The 23,813-nt window shown below is 45.8% G+C and overlaps 1 protein-coding gene across 1 annotated transcript; it reads left to right on the forward strand.

Annotated features, from left to right (window-relative positions):
• The first annotated feature begins 8,529 nt into the window (after positions 1 to 8,529).
• On the forward strand, positions 8,530 to 22,593 carry LOC115075197 (zinc transporter ZIP1-like). Its single transcript, XM_029575442.1, has 3 exons — positions 8,530 to 9,056; positions 12,686 to 12,816; positions 20,154 to 22,593. The coding sequence occupies exons 1-3, from the start codon at positions 8,942 to 8,944 to the stop codon at positions 20,814 to 20,816; spliced, it is 909 nt and encodes a 302-aa protein (XP_029431302.1). The 5' UTR covers positions 8,530 to 8,941; the 3' UTR covers positions 20,817 to 22,593.
• The last annotated feature ends 1,220 nt before the right edge of the window (positions 22,594 to 23,813 follow it).

The raw sequence follows: 23,813 nt of genomic DNA on the forward strand, positions 1-23,813 counted from the left end.
CCTCGCGGGCTCCTCCCCGGGGACCTTGAGTTTCCAGTGGTGAAGTCCCTGTTGGTCTCCTGGCTCCGACTTCTTCTTCGGACTTTCTACCTCCAGGACTCTCTTCGTACCTTCATCCCCGAAATCCGCACCTAAGTCCAAGCGGCTCGGGTTCCCAAGGGCTCCTCCCGGGGGGACCTCGAGTTTCCAGTGTTGAAGACTTTCTTGGAATTTCGGCTCAAGTCCGCCTCCCGGCTACGGCTCCGCTGTGGGTATCACCACCTTCTAGCCGGCCCAGGAGTCTACAACCGTAACAGCACACAGCCTCCCTCTAGGAGGTAAAAGCTGGACTGGATCGCCCTGTCCTTAAAAAAAAAAATGAAGTCAGATGTCAAACCTACTAACACATCAAGAGTGAAATATAAATCTGAAAGACAGGATTCAGGTTTTTCCCCCAACTTAATAATCAAACATTTGCTGTTTGGCAGCAGCGTTGTCTCAATGATTCCCTCAGTCTTTGCTATTTTGTACTTTGAACTGCAGTAAAAAAAAAAAAAAAATCAAGGTTATAAATAATCTCCCCTCAAATTACACTTTGCACTTACCTCCTCTTCTGAGCTGCAGTTCTGCATATTTCTCACCTCAAACAAGGAGGAAGAGCAGGGAGAGGCAGGGCTTTGGGAATGCAGAGCAATGGGGATTTCTTTTTTGGAGGTAGAGGCTCATTTCTCTGAGAATACAGACCCACTGTTTCTGGTTTTCTAACTTGACTGAGGCAGTCTTCCCGTAGGCTAAATTTGGGGAATTTCCCTCCCTTCTTTTGAGAGTTATTGAGGCTATGGACCGATAATTATTTTTATTTAAGTCTTTCCAATTATCCTTATGTCAGCAAACAGAAAACATAATTACACCGCCCCCCAAAAAACTCTCTTTCATCATGTGCCCCTGCGATGACAGTCTTCAAAGCATAAACAGAGAGCGCCATTCTGATACTCTGGCTGTCTTCAGCCCACACCTCACACTTTAGAGATCAAAAAGGAGCAGACAGGAGGCTCCACCTGTCTTCAGACTGATACCCATGATGCACTGCGGTTGATGATGTCAGTGAGCTGGGCAATCGAGGAAGTTATCAAGTACAATCTGAGAGAGTTGTGTCACTGTTTTGATGCAATAATTAATACAGATGAATGGAAAAGCTTGGCAGTAAATGTCTAGGTGCTGTATGCGGAGAAAAAACAATAGTGAGGAAAGCTGAGAAGCAAAACTCACAAGCACACCCTGAGGGACAGGGATGGGCGTGGACTTTGTTTCTGTTCATCCCCACCCTGGCAAAACTCTCTCATGCACACACCCTCTTTCTCTATTCCCAACTCCCTCCAAGGACAACCTCAGCACCCTCCCCCTTCCTAGCCCCAGGTCCGACCCCCACCTCTCTCTCTCTCTCTCTCTCTCTCTCTATCCAAGGCTGGATTTAAAATGTGAGCACTCAGGCATTGTGGAAAGGGTAACCCCCCCCCTCCATGGAGAACATGGAGCAGGAAGGGGAGGAGGGAATGTCCCTGCCTGGATCCTACCCTTTCCTCATGGCCTCATCCCGAGTCCTCCCTCACTTGAATGAGATTTCCAACTAACACCCGCAGCAGCAGCAGCAACAGAAAATCCACCCAGAGCTTGTGAAACGATGCGTGCTCACAGGCCCTGTGGCAGGCCCACCCCCCAGTACTCCCGCGTGAGCTTCCTGCTACCAAGGAAACCCATGCAAGGCACGGGGCCACTCCAGCTAAGAGTGGCCCCGTGCCTTGCATGGGTTGCTGCTGTTGCCAGCCCCAGCTGAAAGTCACAGCTGCAGGACCAGATGGCAATATGGGTCCTTCGAAATTTACCTACATTGCCCATGCCAAAATCCAGGCCTGTCCCACCTGCCTTTAACCCTCTTGCCTCTGACGCTGAGGCTGCTGTGGGCCTTTTCAGCCACTGCCACTTCTTCCTGCCTCTGGCCCTTGCCACCTTCTTCTTCTTCTAGTCCACATGGGTCAGTTCAGCTGCCATCTTCTTCTGGTCCATAATGGCTGCCGGATGAGAGAAGTGCAGGGCAGATATGATACAGACCTTCAGATTCCTGGAAGGTTTTAATGATGCACGAACTTCAAACCTTTTTTGTTGGAAAGAAATCAGTAGAACTAGGGGTCATGAAATGAAACTCCAGGGAGGACGACTCAGAACCAACACCAGGAAATATTTCTTCACGGAGAGGGTGGTGGATGCCTGGAATGCCCTTCCGGAGGAGGTGGTGAAGATGAAAACAGTCAAAGAATTCAAAGGGACACGGGATAAACATTGTGGATCTCTAAAGGCCAGAGGACGGAAATGAGGAAAAACTTGCATGGGGGTAACTTGCTGGTGCAGCGGTTATTACTCTTAAAAGAAGGCATGGGGATTACTCCCCTTAACTAATAAGCTTTGATGCTTTTGATGCAATTGCAACATTGCTCTCCGCTTCAATGGTAGGGGGGGGGGGGAAGGGGAATTTTATTCAGACAAAAACCAAGGGCCCCAACGTTTACGGTCTGAGGAACTGATAAGCATGGGGGTAACCTGCACGGAGCAGCAGTGTCTACCTTTAACGGAAGTCATGGGATTACTGATACACAGACACAAGGGAAAAAGCACAGGGCTGCTTCTACAGCCAAGTCCATAAACAAAGTACATCAAGCAGCACTGTGAAATTTCAAGAAGGCTCATCATCCAGTAAAAGAGAAACATGGGGGAAACTTGCACAGCATGGAAGATGCTACCATAAGAAACTTGCTAGGCAGGCTGGATAGATCATTTGGTCTTTTTCTGCCATCCTTACCATGTTACTATATGTCACCTCCTTCCAGTGCCATGGAGCACCCAGAGATTTGCAGCAAATCTCCGGAGACTCAGTAATTTAAATAAAATCCCGGAGTCTCATGAAAGCTGGAGAGTTCCCAAGTGTGCTCACAAGAGTTCTAACAAACTGCTGCCATGATCTCCGTTTTAAACCATACCGAGGACAACTGATGGAGTCATTTACAAAATCACACGGGTAAATAACAATTCACTCATGAAAACCAGCTGTCAAAAAATGTCCCCCCCCCCCCCCTTCTATCTGCCTAAAAGTCCACACATGAGATTCTACAAAAAGTGCACTTTTATCCACCTTTGGGGGAGGTGTTCTGGGGCAGGGGCCGTGTTTTGGGCAGGATTGGAAAACAGGCGCACAGATTGTATTTTCAAATCTGCATGTCTTATTTTCCATGGTTTAGTTTAGTTATTTATTACTTGCCTCTACAAAAAGTCTGAGGTGAAGTACAATAAAAAAACAAACATAAAATAACACATAAATAAATATACAACAAACAATAAAACAAATCAAGGCTGAGCATCAGATGTTAAAACATTATTTTCAAAACATGCAATAATATGTCAGGCAAATAAGATGGAAATCCCGACCCCTTCCTCTCACCCCAAACAGCAGGTACAAAATTATACCTGTATTTTCCCTTTAAAATGTGCCGCAGATTTTTCCCTGCCATCACACACTGAGCCACTGAGGGAGTGGTCGGCATTGTGGATGGGCAGGCTTGATAGCCGAATGGTCTTTTTCTGCCTTCACATTTCTCTGTTACTGTCCAGGCTGCCCATGGCTCAGATCACATTTAGGTAAACTAAAAATAAAAATAATACCCATTAAAAAAATGCAAATGTAAAGCAAAAAAATTGGACTCATCACTGTTTTACTTTTTATTGGCCTTTCATAACAACGTGCACTAATAATGTTATTGTACGTGAGTTTCGTGGGTTTCTTCTCGAGTCTCCTTCAGAGAAGACCTATGATGGTTGGACAGTGGAGAAGTACAAAAATGGCTTTTCTTGACCAGTAATAGATACCACAACCTCCAAAGCGCCGTTCTTTTTTTAACTAAGGACAAATAAAGTAGCAAAAAATGTTAATCCAATGTTATACTTGATCTTAATAATGATATAATCCAGACCCCAAGTCTGTGTATGTCGAATGCAGACAAAGAGAGGATGTGGAATTTTAGGCCCTGGTACGAGCTAATTGGCTAATCCTTAATAAAGCAAACTGCAGCTGAGAAAACTCGTCTTGAGCACATCCGCCTCCTCTCCCCATCCTAGTACTTTCCTTTTGTTGCAGGCCCCTACTTCCCTCTCCGTACCCGTCCCATGCTTTGTTTTCCAAAACTGAATAATTAAATTATTTTGATTACCTGAATTAACCAATCTTACCCACCAAAAGGAATACAGCCTATATAAATGCAGAAAACTTCTCCGACTCCTCTCCTCTCCTCTCTGGTAGGGGTGGGGCAGGTGGCCCTACTGGCCCCTCTACTTCATGGAAAGGTAGATGGCCCTAATCCTTCCAGATGCTTCACTGCTTCAGCAGGCAGGCAGGGAGGGTGCAGACAGCTCTGCTTGTCCCCTAGGTTTCCTTCCTTCATTGGGTGGAGAGGAGGAGGCCTGGCAGATAGTGGGGGGGGGGGGCTGCTTCCCGCTGTGCTGGGGCCAGGGCAGTGCTGGTTGTCCTTTGCTCTGCTTCTGATGTGTTGGTGTCCTATCCTCCCCTCCCCCTTCCCACAGGATCACGCCTTCCAGATTAAGAGCCATTGATTTCATTGTAAATTCATTAGAGCTAGTCTAACAGATCCAGGGCAAGAATTTGGCTTTCCTTTATCTGACTAGGGGTCCTCAAACTATGGCCCACCAAGCAGGTCTTGCTGGGCCTGCCAAACTTTTCATGCCCATGGCTGGATCAGCCCCAAGCAAGGTTTACAGATTTCTTTTTTTTAGCTCACATGTGGCGGGGCAGCAGCGTGGTGAATGCTGCAGTAGCAGCAAGAGTCCTAACCCCCCCCCCCCCCCCCCCCCCGGCAGAAGAGGACCCTGCAGAAGTGCTGGCAAGTTTCCCAACCCCCACCAGCATAAGAGGAAGATGCCTGGGTAAGATGGAGGAAGGAAAGGAAGAGAGTGTGGGGGAGGGGGGAGGGGATGAGAGGACAGGGGAGGGGGGAGGGGATGAGAGAGGAGTAAGAAGAAAACAGGGAAAGGGCCTAAGGGGGTGAAGGAAAGAGGAGGGAAGTAGAGAGTAATTGGGGAGGGGTATGAGTGGAAGAGAATGCCCCACATACCCAAACACACACCACCTGGGGGCAGATGCAGGGGAAGGGGGAAGGCAGGTGGTAAAGTTTCCCGGGGTGTGACAGGATTGTCAGATTCCTAGAAATATTTTTACTGACATCCTATCTGCCATATTGCCCCCTGTCTCCCAACTTTTTCAGTATTTCAATTCATCGAAAGGGCCGGACTCCAAGGAGAACCACCCCAACACACCACACAGAGCTCATCAAAACTTCAAAGGGCATTCCCCACCAAGCCTGCCAGCCCTCTCGGCAATTAGAAATGTCACATGTGGCCCTTCACTTATAGGGTTTAAGGGACCCTTGCTATAGACACAGGAGGTGTTCCCAGTGATTACACAACAGTGACACCTACTGGCCAGACTCAGGCACGGTCTGTCATCTTTGGCAAAGGTTGTAGTTGGAGTAGCAGAGCATGGAACAATGTTTAAAAAAATGGACCAAAAACAAGGGAAATCTCAGGTAGGCGTGAATGAAGGCTTATGGTCCCCATAAGATTAAGTTCTGACTAACGTGGAAGCCCAAAGGAACAGGAGAAAACTTGGCCCCAGTCCACTCGTTACAAACAGAAACGACGCTCAGCAAGCTTTGGATAGGCAAGACCTGGTTTTCCTTCAGTCAATACAAATGTCATCTATCCACAAAGGGCTGCTAAAGGAAAGTGAAGCCTTCCAGACAGCAGCCTACAAGCTGAGACTAGAGAGGACCTTACTGGAGGAGGAGTTCACTAGCAAACACCAATCATACCTAGGAGATTCAGGAGAGGGTCTGTCTGTCTTTTCATTTCCAGTTCTGTACAACTGATGTTCACTTCATTCCCTAAATCTCTTCCCCAGGGCTGTACAAGGTTTATTGCAGCCCTGAAAGCTGAAGGACCAATAGCCTCGGAGGAGAAGGTTGGTTTGAGAGCAGAGAAGCCAACTGGAGCAGCAGCCAAGGGGTGAGAGTTGAGCTGAGAGTAACACTGGGATGGGAAATGCAAGGAGCCAGCTGGAAAATGGGAAAAAGTAGAGAGGTGTTTTGGTTTTTTTTTTTTGGGGGGGGGGGGGGTGAATACAGAGTAACAAGAGCAGAGATGTGGAGAAGTGCAGAGCACCAGCAACTGGGGAAACCTGGAGGGGTGTGAAGGAGCAGCAGCAGCAGCAGCCAGGGAGCAAGCACTAGACTTGGAGTGGCAATGGTCTGGTAGGAAAAGGGGTAGTGGAGCACTGGGATGGGAAGTGGAAAGAGTGTGGGAGTGCGGGGGAAAATAATGCAGAAGTTGGGCAGTCCTGTTTTTTATCATTCCCCTATGTCCTGCTTACATAAAATAAACCAAAACACCAGTGATAAGAACCACAGCTATGTGAAGTCACAGACATTGCACGCTTCATGAGACCTTGGTAACACTGGGCTATATACACTCGCTTAATGCTGTTCTGAATATATTTTTGGAATACACGGTGTTAAAAACGCTCAACACATATAATCATTGGTCTCATAAATTGTTTAAAGCTTTTTTTTTTTAATCAAAAAAAGCGGTCTCTATGCCCTGCTTAAGCAAGAACATGATGAACTCTTTTCCAGTCTGGCATACACAGAAAAAGAAATGTGACTGAGTTTCTTACATTACACACAAGAGCTGATGAAGGGGGGTGCAGTTGGTGTGGTGCATCATCCCCCTGCTCATTCACCCTTCCCTTCTCTCTCGTCTCCCTTTCTCATCCTTTCAGATTCCTCTCCAGCTCCTCTGCCCCACTGGTTCTTCTTCAGCTATTCCCTCCCATGTGTCTCTATCTCCTTCCCCCACCAGGTCCTGCACCCTTTTTTACTCTGCTAACTCCTATGCACCTTTCATTCTACCTCCATCTTCCCCTTAAATTCCTACCCATCTCTTCTTTTCCATCTCCTGCCCAACATTCCTTTCCATCTCCTCCTTACATGCATACGTAACATTCCTCTCCATCTCATCCTCCCCCACCAAGGTCCTCTGCATCTCCACCTACTTTTGGATTCTTCTCATTCTCTCCCCTCTTTTCTCTTGGGTTCTTCTCCATCGCTCCCATTCCATAGCTTTATAAAAATGAGCTGTGTTGAGTCAGACCACAGATCCATCGAACCCAGCAGCCTGCCTCCCAACAGTGGCCAATACAAATGTCCATGAAGAACCTGGCAGATCCCAAAAAGTAGATTTAATTCCATCTCCCTTTTCCTCACCTCATCGCTAGATTCTTCCTTATATTTCCCTCCTCTCCTTCATGTTTCTCAGGACACCGTATTATGGGCAGAGTAGTGGCAAGCCTCAGAGTGGGGATACTGTAGCATGTGCTCCCTGCCTTCTTAGACGCTCTTCTCCCATGATCACGCTTGCTTTGCAAGCAGGATAGGTAAGATGAGAAGCAGGAAAAGCTGCAGAGACCGTGACTATGCAAGTACTGTGTCAACAGGCTGCCACCTTACTGTCATGGCTGTTGATCTGATTAACAGGCAGGAGGGGAGATGGAAGAAGGTTGACATTTTAAACCTGGTAATGTCTGACACGGCTTTGGCCAAGGGCATGTCCTGTATTCTGGGGATAAGTCAGTGTCCACCCTATGCATAGCAGCAACAGCAGAAGTGCAGAAAAGCTATGGCAGAGGGTAAAGAGAAGTGCAGAAGAATTGCAACAGGGGAAATAAGAAGAGGTGAGGAGTACAAAACAGAGGGAAAGGTTCAGAGTGGGAACAGGACGCTGGAGACTAGCCCTCCCCTACTCCCAGTTTGTCTCACAGTCACATGCACTGCACAGAAATTCCATTCTACAGTAGGACTATGTCATCTCAGTCATGCAGAGAAACACTGACACTCTCTCACCAAAAACAGAATAAGTGAACACAAATTATAAAAAATAAAAAGTGCAGACAACCCCAACAGGCCTGACTCGGCATGAAATGCAACAGTGGGGAAACAGCAAAGAGTGCATTTCCTCCTGTACTGCTCGAAATAGAAATACATGAGAGATGCACATTTCCCAAAACTGAGAAAATGAACTTCTCAGTAAAGGATGAGCAGAGAAAACCTGTATAATCTTCAAGAGCACAGGAATACTAGCAGTTGTCGTGGCAAAATCTATCGCATTCTGCCACCAAACTAGGGGCCAGATTCATTAAGGCTTTTCTCCCATTTTGGGTCTACGGGAAAAAAAACCTTAGTGAATCAGATACTAGATCTATAACCTGACTAGTCATGACACTCAACACCGCCAGCGCCCTGGAATTGTTTTTCTCTCTTTGCAGCTATTTACCTTACTTGGCAAGATAATAAAGTTTTCGGAATTGAATAGAATAATCCCCAGCTGTATCCTGGCCACGCCCACTGCCCGGCCTGAAGAAAGCCCTCCTTCTCAGTCTCCACCCTGTTGCTCCTAGCAGCCAATCGCAGTGGAGAGCTGGACAGCGGGGGTGGCTGTGCAAATAGCAGGCGACATGTGATAAAGAAAGAAAATCTGGTCTGGTTCCGGTGGGCAATCACAGCTAGAGAAAGTTATCAAACCATAAAAGCCACAGAGAGCCTGATTGTGTCTTAGGCTAATTACAGAAGGCTTAAGCAGTCTGGACTGGCGTTGTCAAACCTCCCAAATCTCCTTATGTGTATTCCAGATGTCTCGAGTGGAAGGGCAGTAAGAAAGCAGGACGGGAAATCGCTGCAGAATACCTGCTTTCTTAACAGCAAGCGGAGTTCAGACGAGTTTATCTGTCAGCGCCCGAGAGCCTGCCTGGAAGAACTCGGAACCAGTTGCACGGTCTGTCCTGTGTAACCTAATGGAGTACTTACTGCAGGTCAAAGTAGGATGCATGTGTGGACTGCTTCTCCTGACTCTTATTTGTGGCTTAGGACCATCCAAGGTGAAATGGTTCCAGGACTCTGCCGGGACAGGTAAATCTTTTGCTTTCTTAAGATAATTTCTTAAAACTGCGTTTTACGGAGACTTGGTGAAAGAGATGTATCAGTCCAGACCACCACTACCACATCTGGATTAGAGTGACCATGCTCTTTGCAATATTATCTCGAGAGCTCAGAATCCGGTGCTGTGTTACCCTCCACACAGGCCTGCACTTTAGATCCAAATACCTTGACGAGGTGTCGGGGTGCATGACAGGTTTATCACCACAATAAATGACTGACAGTTTGATATCATAAAGGGTGAAGAGGTGGCTGGCAACTTCAACCAGGGAGGGAGGGAGGGAAGGAGGAAGAAGTAGCAGTTGAAAAATGAATATTTTGGTTCATGCCACCTCTAGTCATTAGCTGTAGTGTGCTGGCCCTTCCCTGGAAGCTGATCCCTATTCCTCTATTCTCCTTCATCACACCTCCAGCTGCCAGTCCCCTGATTCCATCTCCCTCTCTGATATCCATCCTCCTCTCCTCACACAGGAGTTCATGCTCTCCTTCCCCCTGTGGCCCTCCAGCCTCCCTCCAATGTCCACTGAAGACCTCTGATGTCCATCCCTCCTCTCTCCCCAGTGGCCCTCTAACACCTGACTCCCTTCCCAGCAACCCCATGAACATGAGGGCTTTGTCCATATTATAAAGAGAATACAATCAGTACAGGGACTGAGTCAGCACATGGCACCATTCTCATAAATCTGGCCTTCATTTCCCCCCCCCCCCCCCCCAAGGGGCTGGGGGTGGGACGTGAGCAGGCTGAGTCAGGGTCCATCTAACTACCTTTGGTTTACAGCATGCTTAGAGCCCTCATGTTCATGAGATTGCTGAAGAGCTGCAGGGGGTAAAAGGATGGACCTTGAAGGGATAGGGTCCAGGAGGAGGGACCAGTGGAATCAAATTCAGTAGTCTGAACAGAATTTGGAGGGGGGCAGAGGGACAAAAATTTAGCCACCTACCTAAATCCAGGCCTGGTTGCAGTGGGAAATGGAGAATAGCAGCAGTGGTAGGGAGTGAGAAATACAGAGGAGGAGATGAGTGGGGAGATTCGGGTTTAGAGGAGTGGCAAGGAAAGTACAGTAGGGAGAGTTGCTGTTATGGGACTATTTTGCTTGCAGTGGCCTGGGGGGAGGAACAGCAGGTGTTTGGGTTAAGGTATAGAGGAGTGGTAGCCAGAAGAGGTGGAGAGGAACAGCTGCCTGAGGACTGGGACAAGTACAGAAACCTGAAGGAGTGAGAATTATAGCAACAGAAAAGTGTAGGTAAGTGGTGGGAGCAGGGAAAGATGTGGGAAGTGATGGGGAAGAGAGAGTTGGCAGGCAGAGGGAAGAGGCACAGAAGGATGATGGCTACCGTGGGGGAGATAAGTGGCAGTGTGCCCAGGCCCTGTGTGACAGGGTAATAAAAGTTGACTGTCTGTGTCCCACCCCTTCCTTCATATCATGATCTCCCCCCTCCCAACCCCTACTACCATTCCTCCACATCTTTCTCCTATTACTCCTCTGCACTTCTTCTCATTGCCCTTTTGTGAATATCCCCAACTTCATTTCCTCCTCCCTGTCATGGCTCTACCCTCATGGTTCCTTTGAACCTGTTCCTCCTCTTCCACCTCCCACACTGCTGCTCATCTGTAGTAAACATCTTCTGCTTATCTACACCATTTGCCCCATCACCTGTGCCCCTCAATAACAGTCACAAAAATGACTTTTGTGTAATGAGAGAAAATTGCAATTAGTGATTAGATTCCCTTTTCCTGATTATATTTCTACAGAGTTACAATCTTCTATAGACCCCATTCAATTGTTCAATAAAATTCTGAGTATAGAAAGACATTGTACACCTTGAGAATGTCCGATCTTGTTGGGCAGCTTTGGTTCACTAACAGTCAGATTGGCCAGGACTTCACTCACTGAGCTGTAGGAGAAAAGTGGATTCCACCAAAATAAGGCAATGTTCACTGGACTTCTTTCTACTGTGATCCTTCAGCCACACCCATCTTGTCTAGTGTACTACGTGTACCCTTCAATATTCCTCCAAAATCATATTGCCTTCATGGTGTGCCGCTAGGTTGTATGGAGAGTGATTTGTGTGCTTCTCTTACCCAAGGGACCGGACCATACCTAGCCTGAAAATTGCCTTCTAAGACAGGCTTTGGATTATGCCCTCCGTACTCTCTTGTCTCTCCCCTTCTCTGACTGGAACAGGTATGGTATCTGTCTTGACTAGATTGTAAGCTCCAAGGAGTAGGGCCTGTCCATTATGTGTCTCTGTAAAGCACTATGTATGTCATGCAAATCATAATATTAATAATGCAGCATTTTTCAGCCTGTTTCTTGGGTACTTCCTGGAAAGCCAGGTTTTCAGATACCCGTGATAAATATGCATGAGATATCTTTATAGGCACTGCCTCCAATGTATGCAAATCTATATCATGAATATTTATCACGGGTAACTGAAAACCTGACCAGACAAAACTTATCTGAAGACTGGGTTGACAACACTGAAGAAATGCACCAAAGACTATGCAATATCTCTCTTTAAAATGCAAAGGCCACTGTGGTTAATTGGAGGATTCCTGCACAGGGAGATCTTTAAAAAAAAAAATTGGAGCTGCTCACAGGAAGTAGATTAAAATGCATCTGAGGTTGATTACAAAGGAAGATTCTCTGCTGCAGTTAGCTTTGATTTTGTAAAATCAAAGCTAACTGCAGCAGATCTAGCCTTGAATGCTAGCCTTGAACCTCAGACACTCTGGAATCTCCCAAACCTGGAAGTAATTCATAAAGGGGCCGAGCGCACTGTATAACCCGCAGTCGGACGCGGGATAAATAGGCGCTAATCCACCCCCTAATGCAATAAGGGGGATCAGCGCCTATTTAATGCGCGTCCCACGCGGAGTGAATGAGATAGCGCTCATCACATGCAAATGCATGTGAGTGAGCCTATTACTTATTCATTCCGCATGCAAAAAAAATAAATGTGCATCTCAGACGCCGAGTTATGAAGGCCGAGTATACCGGCGTCGGTCTTCATAACCGGGTCACGTTAGGAAGGAGGCGCTAAGTTTGTGCAAGCGACCCTAACGCTTCCTTCCTAGCTCGCCTCCCCTTGTGGACGCCATGCGTGTGTTTTTAAAAAGCGGGCGCTGAAAAGTCAGTTTTCAGCACACATAATTGCATCGACCCCCAAAGTACTTCCACACTATTAACTGTCACTTTGTGTCAAAGAGATTCTCAGGTGCCATGCAAGCAACTATTTTATAAGCTTCCAATCCTATCTTCTTAGTTATCTAGTTCAAATCGCTTGTACCCGCTCCGTTACTGCTCATTGAAAATGAATGGTTCTGCTCAGGCTATGTCTTTACGACTCATGATGTGACTGGACAATGACCGGCACATGGTCAGTCCCTTTACCCTGGGCAGTAATGGAGAGAACGTAAACTGATTGGAACTACTGAACTGAGCAGCGGCGTACACAGAACCTTTGGGTCAGGTGTTCAGAAAGTGACATTTAGTGGCAGGGAGATAATGAAAAGAAACAGCGATGGGCTGAGGTATAAGAATCCAGGCATCCACCATCTCTCTGTCTTTGTTATCTGTTTATTCTGCTCCCTGGAACAGAAGCCCATCGGATGTGGGTGAGCCTCATCAGCTGCCTTGCCGGGGGGGTGTTCCTCGCTGCCTGCCTGCTTGATATCATCCCTGATTTTTTGTCTGACATAAGCGAGGAACTGCAGAGACAGCAGATAACGGTAGGTGGCACGTTTTATCTCCTCTCAAATCTGCACTCAGTTGAAACTCCCATGATCCCTCGATGGAAAAGCCTTGCCACTGAAATGGGAATAGACTTTCAGAACAGCACATCTTTGTGATTACATTTGATTGGGTAAAGACTGATTCTGTTTGGTCTTCTTTCGATGATCAGATGTTTGTGCAAAAAAAAAAATAGTTTCCTCAGTACTTGAACACTTAGGGCTTCCATCCCTAACCTGTGGAATGTCCCGTGTGCCTAGGCAAACAGAACCCTGCAGAGTAGTCCCTTTCAATGAATTTTTTAAAAAAGAAAATGTATATTTAATTTTATAAGCCCTTGTGGGCTTCAGCTTTTGGTGCTTTCAAGATAAATTACTTTAAAATAACCTTCATAGTTTTTGAAATTTTTATTTAGAGAATGCAGCAAAGACGCATATAGCAACATATCAATAACTAAACACAATAAGCAATGCTTCCTGCTAAACCAGTCATCACGTATAGGATTTCACTCTTCCACAGTTTATGGAAACAGAGGACATGCCTCTTTTATGAATCTGAGCTACAAGGGAGGTGTGGTCCTGGTCAGATCCCAGTGATATCTGTCTCCAGCAACTGTGGACAGGTGAGAACAATTGCTCCCAGAGCCTAGGTGAGGCCCTGCCTGGTTGAATCCTAGTTGCTCCTGGGATAATAACCTCTAGGGCTTGATTTTCCCAGTGGGAGCATTTCTCCCAGGGCCTTCCCTAATTGAGCTCTGGATGATTATCCATTATCCCTAGGAGGTCTGTGGAGTCCCTAGAGAACAGTTCCTGGATCTTGAAAAACCTTGAAGCCCTTAGATTAAGAAAAAAAAGGCCAGCAGGTCTGCACTCTCTCTTTTTTCCGTTCTCTTCCTCCTACCCCTCCTTTTTCTGCTTGGTGGAGGCTCTCAAAAAAAACCAAAACACCCAAGCTAGCTCAATGAGCAGAAGTGGGAGGAAGATGGGATGGCGTAAGCAGCCAGCAGAGGCATCCCTGGAGGTGGAGAGTAGTGGCTGTGCCATTTGTTGCTTGGGGAAGGAAGCCTATGGCTGGGAACATTCTTTCAGTGAGAATGCTGAGAATTTAAAGCTGTGGCATATGGTTCTTACGGAATGAAACACCCCACACAGAGGATTAAAAGGGGGAAGGACTTTGAATAAGTCTTACCCCCTGCCACAGGAAGAAAAGAACAGCCTCCTGAAAATCCCTTGCATCGATGCATTAGTGGCAGCAGACACATGGAAGACGACTACGCCTGTAGAAGGGGAGTCAGGGCTGAAGAATCTCCAAGATAGGAAACAAGCCTTTACAACAAATGCAGTGGCCCTGCAGGTCTCCATTTGTGAGGGGCTATGTGGCCCAAACCTCTCTACGTTGGATCCAGCAGCACCCAGTCGGCTCAGAATTAGCCCACCTGGAATCAGCCATAGCATTTTTGGCTAATATGTATGACCCTAATGAGAATGACCTCTAGGGTGGTGGTTCCCAATCTTTTCAAGCCCAAGGCACCCCTACTTTAACAAAAATTTTGTGTAGCACACTAACCTTCAGGGTGCAGGCAGTGCAGAAATGGAGAGGATTCATATGGCAAGAAGAAGAGTTAAGGGAGCACTGAAAGACCTGCCAGCCTCTCTTAAATTTTAAAATAAAGATGGGTGGAGGGGGCCAAGACACACATGATCCCATCCGCAAGGACCAGTTCTCTCTACATAAAAATGCAAGAGAAAGGAGAAGTCGGTGTGGCACAGGCAGCCGGCTCACTGAGTTACCTAGTCTGCCATATGTGGCTGCCAGAGCTCTTCCACTGCTGCTGCTCCCAGCACTCAGAATAAGACACATCCACGGCTCAGCACATGTTCTGCCTGTCTCATTAAGCCTAGGGATAAGACAGAGGCTGAAAGGACTCAAAGAAGAAAGCTCAGAAGGGGGAAGATATGTGTTCCGAACATAGTGGGGCTCAGCTATCCATGCTGTGCATGGTGCTTATTAATTTCCGTACACGGTGCTCATGCTGAAGCTAGGAAGGGGAGGCATATGTGACTATACATTTCTAAGAAAGAAGTTTCTACATGTTTAAGAACCATTGCTGGTGTCTCTTGTTGCTGTGAGGTACTGAGAGCAGAGCCCCCCCAGGTGCTGGTCTGGATCTGAGACTCAGGCAGTGGTGCCTCTTCCGTCGCACACCTGATCAGCTCTGAAGGCACACTGGTTGGGAAACACTGCTCTAGGGCTCTGGCCTCAGGAGTTAGAGGCCAGAAGGCTTTCTATGGCTGTGCAGATGGGCAGCAGACTTGGCAATGCAATCATACCTTTGCCTTTAAAAGGTAATTTACAATCTCCTCCTACAGCACCTCTCGCCCATGAGAGGTTGATCCAGGGATTCCCAATGTTTTCGCCACTACAGAAACTCGACATTTCAGAGGTCTAAGTCCTTTCGGAGTCGGCAGCCCAAGAGAGGGTCAGGCTTGGGTTCAGGTTTGTCCTGAACCGCCCAATGAAGTTTTGCTGACCCACCCGAGGAACGAGGAAATAGATGGTCGACTATCCTTCTTCCACCAACGGTGGGTCAAGATCACTTTGGACAAATGGGTACTGGAGGTCGTATGAAAAGGATATGCATTGGAATTTTGCAGCACTCCTCGGGACATATTCATGATATCTCCTTGCCACTCCTAGCACAAGAAGCAAGCAGTGGAGACTACCCTATTAAGGATCCTTAAGATGAGAGCTATAATCCCAGTAACTGCACTCCAGGGTTGGTGATCCATCTATTTAATCGTACCCAAGAAGGAGAGTTCCTTTCGCTCCATCCTGGATCTCAAGAGCATCAACCGACATCTGAGTGATTCATTTCCACATGGAAACCCTATGTTCCATGATAATGGCCTTACAATCAGAAGAGTTCTTAACCTTCCTGGACCTATCTGAGGCCTACCTATATATTCCAATCTGGCAAAAATATCAACATTTCCTACACTTTGCAGTACTGGGTCGCCATTATCAGTTCTGGGCATTGCCCTTTGGCCTGGCTAACGCCCCCAGAAAATTTTCCAAGATTATGGTGGTCGTAACAGCAGTGTTGAGAAAAGAGGGAATACTGGTGCATCTGTACTTGGTTGACTGGTTGATCCGGGCAAAGTTTAAGGTTTATTTGTGTTTATATACTGTTGTCTCGGCGTAGCCTTCACAGTGGTTAACATAGCAAAAATACAATAAAAGAAAATTACAAACAATAATAATAGAAGATAAAATTTAACAAGTAGGAATAAAAGATATCTTAATAAAATAATGTGTGAAGTTCGTTGAGAGTCTCTGGGAGACCAATAGGGTGACCTCCTTGCTTCATGAACTCAGTTGGGTCATAAACCTGGACAAAAGCAGTCTCAAACCCTCCCAGTCCTTGGAATATCTAGGAGTCTAGTTCAACACCAAGCAGGGAATTGTCTTCCTCCCGACCATGCGGATAAGGAAGTTGATGTCCTAAGTGCGTCTGTTGATGAACACGATACGCCTGACTGTGTGGAGCTATCTTCAAGTCCTCGGTTTGATGGTGATAACCCTTGAAGTAGTGCCATGGGCGAGGGCATACATGCAACCACTTCAATGCTCCCTGCTGTCATGTTGGGACCCACTATCTCAAGACTATTAGATTCGCCTCCTTACCGATGGAAGTATGCTCTCTGCTCCAGTGGCTGCAGGAAGCTTATCTGGGCAAGGGTGTACCCCCTTCCCCTCTGATCTGGCTGGTCATTATGACAGATGCGAGCCTCCGCGGCTGAGGAGCTCACTGTCAGGAACTGATGACCCAGGGGCATTGGACCAAGGAAGAGGCCCTCTGGAACATAAACCACCTGGAAGCCTGGGCAATTAGATTGGCTTATCTACAATTCACATCAAAAAACAAGGGAGTGACTGGTACTAATTTTATCACCAATATGAATTCCAGAACCTTGTAGACAGTTTTTTTAGACCCAAACAAATAATTGCCAATAAAATGCTCAAATTAATATCTCCATGTACGGAACAAAACCGGAAACAATGAGCGCAAAACACTCTGCAACAATTTTGTTACTTAGAAAATAGTGGACTCCTTATATTTGAAACTGATGTAACGAAAAGTACTCATCTGTTATAAATGTCCCGACACGATCGTGTTTTGGACCATACCGGGTCCTGCTTCAGGGGCAACGGCACATCCAGAGAAAGGGTCTCCAAAACAATTCTTTCACGGTTCCATTTGATTTAAATTCCTTTTACCAGCGGTCAGTGTTCTTGACCGCAATTTAATAAACAACATGGCGGATCCTCCGGTTTAAATATATACACGCCGGAAGTGAAACTACGGCAGGGCAAGTCCTCCATTCGGTCGTCAGCTGATATGCAGGAACGGCAAACATAAGTCCACCATCAGGTCGTGTATTAAAAAGGGGGCGGGGGGGGGGGGTAACCCTACAGCAATTATTGAGAGTAACCAAATCAATGAATATTTATCACATGGCACAGATAAATTTTGTCAGAAGCAAATAGTGTAACATACTAGTCAAAATGGGACTCAAATAAGCGAGTACCAATTTATCTTCTCGTTGAGGCCCGATGAATCAAAAAATGTTCACGTCGATTGAGATAAATCTGAATGTCACCACCACGGGTACCCTTGTGTGCCTGTTCTAAAATCGACCAGCGCAGGTCTGTAAATTTGTGGCCCAATTGTGTGCAATTGGGCCACAATCTACAATCTCTACAATTCAGCCACATGCTCCAGAGTCAAGCTGTCCACGTAATGTCGGACAACATAACAATGGTAGCCTACATCAACCGCCAGTGTGGAACCAAAAGCCAGCAAGTGTCACAGAAGATAGATCTCCTTATGGAGTGGGTGGAAATACATATGCAGATGATCTCAGCCTCCCACATCACAGGAAAAGACAACATCAGAGCAGACTTTCTAAGCAGGGAGAATCTGGATCCAGGAGAGTGGGCACCGTTGGCCAAAGACTTTCAGCTGGTAGTAGATCGCTGGGGTCTCCTGTCCATCGACCTCTGGCCACATTTCACAATGCGAAGGCTCCCAAATTCTTCAGTTGCAGAACAGATCAGTTGACCTTGGGGAGCGAGGCTCTCGTTCAGACATGGCCGGAAGAGAAGCTGCTATACACCTTCCCTCAGTGGCCCGTCCTGGGCAGAGTCCTTCACAGAATTGAGTGCCATAGGTGATTAGTCCTACTAATAGCTCCAGATTGGCCCAGGCATCCATGGTATGTGGACATGCAGAGACTCCTGGTGGAAACCCCCCTGTGCCTCCTACCACACAGGGACTTGCTACAGCAGGGACCAGTCCTTCACGAGGATCCAACTCTATTTTGTCTTACGGTCTGGCCCTTGCATATGTGCGGGTCTGGAGAGTGCGGGTCTGGCCTTAGCATATGTGCGGGTCTGGAGAGTATTTGAGGCCTGGTGCAAGGAATATGGTGTTTCCCCTCAGGCCATCAAAATCCCACTAATTCTGGAATTTTTGCAGGACAGCTTAAATAAAGGTTTGACCTTTAACTCCTTGAAGGTCCAGCTAGCAGCTCTCTCCTGTTTAAGGGGCATGGCTGGACATGGCCTGTTTTTTGAAAGGGGTGAAACACCTTCAGCCACCCCTATGGTGGCCGATTCCCTTGTGGAATCTTAATCTAGTATTGGAGTTTTTGGCAGGGCCCTCCTTTCGGCCTCTGTGCAGTCTTTCCTTGCATTTATTAACCCTGAAAATGGTGTTCCTGGAGGTTATATGCTCAGCACGTCACATCTCTGAATTACGGGCATTGTCGTGTCGGGAACCGTTTCTCCGGATGACTCCAGGAGCATTACAGCTTTGTACCATTCCATCCTTCTTGCCCAAGGTAGTCTAGTCTCAGAGTCTTATTTGAATCAGTCCTTTTCATTGCCATCCCTAGGTAAGCACAAGAACATGGAAGAATACCGCCTCTGCCATTTGAATATCAGTAGGCTTTTGGTGTGGTATCTGAAAGTTTCAGAACCGATCCGAAAGACTGACATCCTGTTTGTCCTTCACGGTGAAGGAAGTGGGGCGAACCAGCTTCGTGGGCTACCATAGTTCGCTGGATTAAGGAGGTGGTCACAGGAGCCTATGTGGAGGCAGGAAAGCCATTACCCCCTTTAGGTTAAAGCTCATTCCACTAGGCCTCAGGTGGTCTCATGGGCGGACATTAGACTGCTGTCTCCTGTCAACATCTGCCGAGCGGTGACTTGGTCCTCCTTGCACACCTTCTCCAGATTCTATCACCTGGACGTTCAAGCCCAGGAGGACGCAGCCTTTGTAAGGGCGGTGTTAACCGGACCGTGGGCAGCCTCCCTCCCCGATCAGGAGTAGCTTTTGTACATCCCATTGATCCTGAATCCATCTGGCTACACACTAGGAAACTGAGAAATTACTTACCTGATAATTTTGTTTTCCTTAGTGTAGACAGATGGAATTGGTATCCTGCCCATGGCTGCCCAAGAACGGTGCCAAAGATTCGCCCGTGGAGTGGATATAGAGTCCAAGAGATTACGGTTAAGCCATCATCCAATCTCTAGATCAGAGCATCTATAATCTTACTGGGGTTCAGTATTTCATTGGTTGAGTACAGTTACGGTTATCTGTTTTTAATCAGATTTTAAATCGTTTTTTCAATAGTATGTCCACAGTGGCTTTTGAAGAGAATACTGAGGTCACTGCAGGGATGTATCTAAGGTGATGTCAGCTTTGAAACCTGACTCTGTCTCCATCTGCTGGCAGAGGAGCACATAATCCATTGGTCCTGAGTCCATCTGTCTACACTAAGGAAAACAAAATTATCAGGTAAGTAATTTCTCTAATATAGAAACTAGAGCGTCAAGAACTCTGTTTGAAGCTCAGATACAAATCTGCTATAAAGCACATCTGATGCTTCTTGTTTGGAGTGTAGTTGAGTATAGTAATCTAAATAAATTCTTGTGATATTTTCTTGCTCTCTAAACTCATGACCACGAACATCTTTCATGCTTGTAGTACAGCATCTGGGCTGAGTATTTTTAATGAGTCTAGCTAGTAATTTGCTAGATTTTTGACTTGAAAACATGGATAGACTATAAAGACCTTTAATGAACAGAAGATGCAGATTCTTTCTCACACTATCTAACTGCTCCTTATTAGCTGAATTCTTGGAAGTGAGACACTTCTGCTTCAAATGTTTGAGCTGACTAGTTAAACTGAAATATGTTGAGATTTTATATTTATTTTTCTTTGCTACATAAGCAGTAATTTAGGATGTTACATTTTAATTTATTTTAGGTTAACTTTCCACTTCCTGAATTCATCTTGGCTGCTGGGTTCCTTCTGGTTTTGATTGCTGAACAGATCATCTTGGACTGTAATAAAAACAGGTCGGATGAAGCCACCCCGCTCCTTTCATCCAATGGACACCCTAACCACCGCTCCCACCCCCCCATCAATGAGCAGGATGTAGAAGGTATGAGGCACCATTTTCATGTGGATTTTCAGGCTCACTCAGCTTTCCGGTCCTTCGTCCTGATCCTCTCACTCTCGCTACACTCCGTCTTTGAAGGGCTGGCCATTGGCCTGCAGGACACGAACTCGGAAGTGCTGAAGATCACCAGTGCAATCATTGTACACAAGAGCATTATTGCATTCAGTCTTTCCCTCCTGCTGCTGGAGAGCAGAGTGCAAAGGCGCTGGTTTGTGCTCTCCATGGTCATGTTTGCTGCTATGTCTCCCTTGGGTGTCGGGCTGGGAATTGCCGTGATGCAGAATCAGAGTGAATGGAATGGCATGGTGCAGAGTGTTTTGGAGGGGATTGCAGCTGGCACTTTTGTCTACATCACCTTCCTGGAGATTTTGCCACATGAATTAAACTCCCCTAAGTGGCGTTTGCCTAAAGTCATCTTCATACTGCTGGGTTTCTCCGCTATGGCTATGTTGCAGTTTTTGGAATGAGCAGTTGGTTCCAGCTGGTGAACTCTTGGCTTGTTACCTCTTCACCAACAGAAGAAATGAGGAACAGAAATGATCAGCTGCTTAGTGATCTGTACCCCCTCTAACATCGCTTCCATGAATGCTGTCTTTTTTTTAGTTTACATGACTAAAAGGTCTACCCTACTTCTGTTTTCCATTTTAAGGAAATGAACCTTACGTCAAAAACTGTTTCCTGACCGTTCACTGATCTGGAGGCTTGCACATGGGCTTTCCGCTAGGGCAAGGAAAATCGCATGCATCCTTCCAGCTTTCACCGCCATATTGGAGTTCTGATATCCTCAGCACTGAAGCCATGGGAGCCTTTGAGGCAGTGGGCTGCAGCAATCCATTGGCCATGTAGATTGGAAGGTTCTGGTCCTTAATTTGAGAAAAACAAATTGAATAAGCCTTCCTCTGGTGCTGGATGTTTTTGAAGAGCTAAAAGGAAGGAATGTGATGAGGAGGGAATTTGGGCCATGGGGAGAGGGGTGTTGTCCCTTTTTTAAAATTATCTAGAAGTTTCTTTGGAGAAAATTTCTCACCTGCCATCTCCAAATCCAGATGTACCTGCTGGAGCTGTTAATGAAGCTCAGTTCACCCTGTTACTTGAAGAGAACACTTGATTTTGACAGAACCGGAATTAAACGGCCAGCTAAAGAGACAATTTTTGATATTTTTTTTTTAAAAAGTGGCTGAGGTGAGCAGATGAAACTCCGTTGTCAACTCTTCTAACCTTCCTTGGTTTTTTTTTTTTTAAGTATTTTTCTCTGTTCCAAAGATGCCTAACACGGGAGACTTATTTTTCTCATGGCCAAAGGCTGGTGTGGAAGTCTCATCGAGGAGTGAAACCCCCACCACCATCAGTATGGGGTTACTTTGATGGTGGCGGGTTGTTGTCGTTTCTCCCATCCAGAGCCAGTGTTCAGCACCTCCACAACAGAGACAAGGCCCGATGGAAGGGAGCGCCATCCTGAGTCTCCCACGTTGCAGCGACCCAGCTAAATCACGGGCCTGACATCATCTTCTGTTTTTAATTTTTGTGTAGTTTTTAAACTTTATCTGAACATACCTCAGTTTTAATACATTTTTGTATTTAATATAGTCAAAAAATTGTTTGGCCACTGCATTGTACTTTATTTGGTGTTCATCACAGGAACAGCTGTTGTGGAGCTTGGTTTAATGAAGCATAAAAGCAACACTTAAAAGTCAAGACAAAAAAGATTTTTCTTATTTTAACGTGTAAACTCTCCTAAAAGTTAATTTTTGCTTCGGGATGCTGAATTTATAGTTTATCAACCACAATCTCAACGCATGGGTGCATCTATGCCACCAACAAAAAGTGGAGCTCCAGAACCCTATGCCCAACCAACTCAAAGGCTGTATATAAATACAGGGTGGGCCATGGAAAAGTAGCCTGCCTGTGTGGCACTGGTATTGGGGGCAGGCTACTTTTCCATGGGCCACCCTGTATCTTAGCGCAGGGCTGGAAATATATATTTAGTAAATTTAGGCACCATTCAAGAATTTTTAAGAGCCAGAGAGAGGTTTTTCTTTTCTTTGTCATTGTTGCTATTTTGCTTATTTTGTTTTGTTCTTTTTTTCTAATATTTTTGCTCATTTTTTATTTTTCTGAATTTTAAGCACACAAGTGACCTGATTACTGGGATTTTTCCAGCCCTGTCTTATTGATCTCCAACATACTGCATAATTAACAATCTAAAAAGAAAAATATTTCCCCCCCACCCCCCCCAAAAAAAAAGTCAAGAAATTGTATAAAATATATTTTAAATGTGAAATCACAAGTTGTAACAACTAACCCAACCTTCTATTAATATCTCGCAGGGCATACTCAGGTATTTTATTTGTGGCCTGGGAAATGCTTGTGTAATTGTTCTGGAAGAGTTAAGATCACAGAATACCAAGAATTCTAAAATAATTAGCAAGAGAGTGAAAAATACTTTTGTGAGACTTTCACTAAGTTTTGGAAAAACTTTTGCTGTCACATTTAATGGCAACACCTTCCATAAAACCTTGCCATGGTAAGGCAAAATGAGTTGTGGAATTTTGTGAAAATAAGACCAGCAGCTGGCCATTTTAGAATGTGTGAAAAGTACACATTTTCCTTTCATCTATAACTTGCAAAAGTGAAAGCTCCACGTTTTCGCACCTGGTATGAAGAGTTTTAAGCTCCAGGTCATAATGGGATCTTGCAATATTTCTTAACTGGCAGCTAGTTTCAGTTGAACCCTCTCAAAATGTACATAAGTATTACTGCTATATATATACTCCATGCAACGTTTCTGCACTGAATTTTTACAGCTAATTACTGAATGTTACTATGTGTTACATTACAAATGTCTGAAAAGTAATTAATCTGTGTCCTCGCAATTTATCTGTTGCAACAGTGTTTGGTATTCATATGGCTTCACTCTTTTAAAGAAATGTGGCGAGATATCCACGTAGAGCTGTGCAGCGAGGCTCGCATTCTCTTTATTCTGACACTTTCTGCTGCACGTTTTTTTTTTTTTAGTTTGATTAGCTAGCAAATCTTGCTGCCTGTCTTTTTTGAACATTCAGTGATTAGAATAAGAATTTTAAAAAAGTGATGGCAATGATTTGATGGAAGACTGTGGGTGTAGGATTCAGAACCAGAAAGAACAATGCAGAAAATAAATACAATGAGGTGAGCGTAAGAACAAGAACATAAAATAACAATAGTTGCTCCTGTACTGGAACTAAGGTCCTGCTAACCTGACCTAGGGACTGTGCCTTCAGGCTCCCTTTGAGCACTGGGTCATTATAATCATAAATACTGATTTTATTTCATGCTTTTCCAGCCAGTGACTTCACGGCGTGTTGTACAACAGAGACCTTCCAACAAAACTAAGGCCAGGGCGTGGATGTGGTGAAACAAGCAGGCATCATAGATAACAGCAGTCAAGATCATATCATACAAGAAAGAAATGCATAAGGTGAAGG

Source organism: Rhinatrema bivittatum, chromosome 13 (genome assembly GCF_901001135.1).
Source record: "Rhinatrema bivittatum chromosome 13, aRhiBiv1.1, whole genome shotgun sequence".
Lineage (NCBI taxonomy): Eukaryota > Metazoa > Chordata > Amphibia > Gymnophiona > Rhinatrematidae > Rhinatrema > Rhinatrema bivittatum.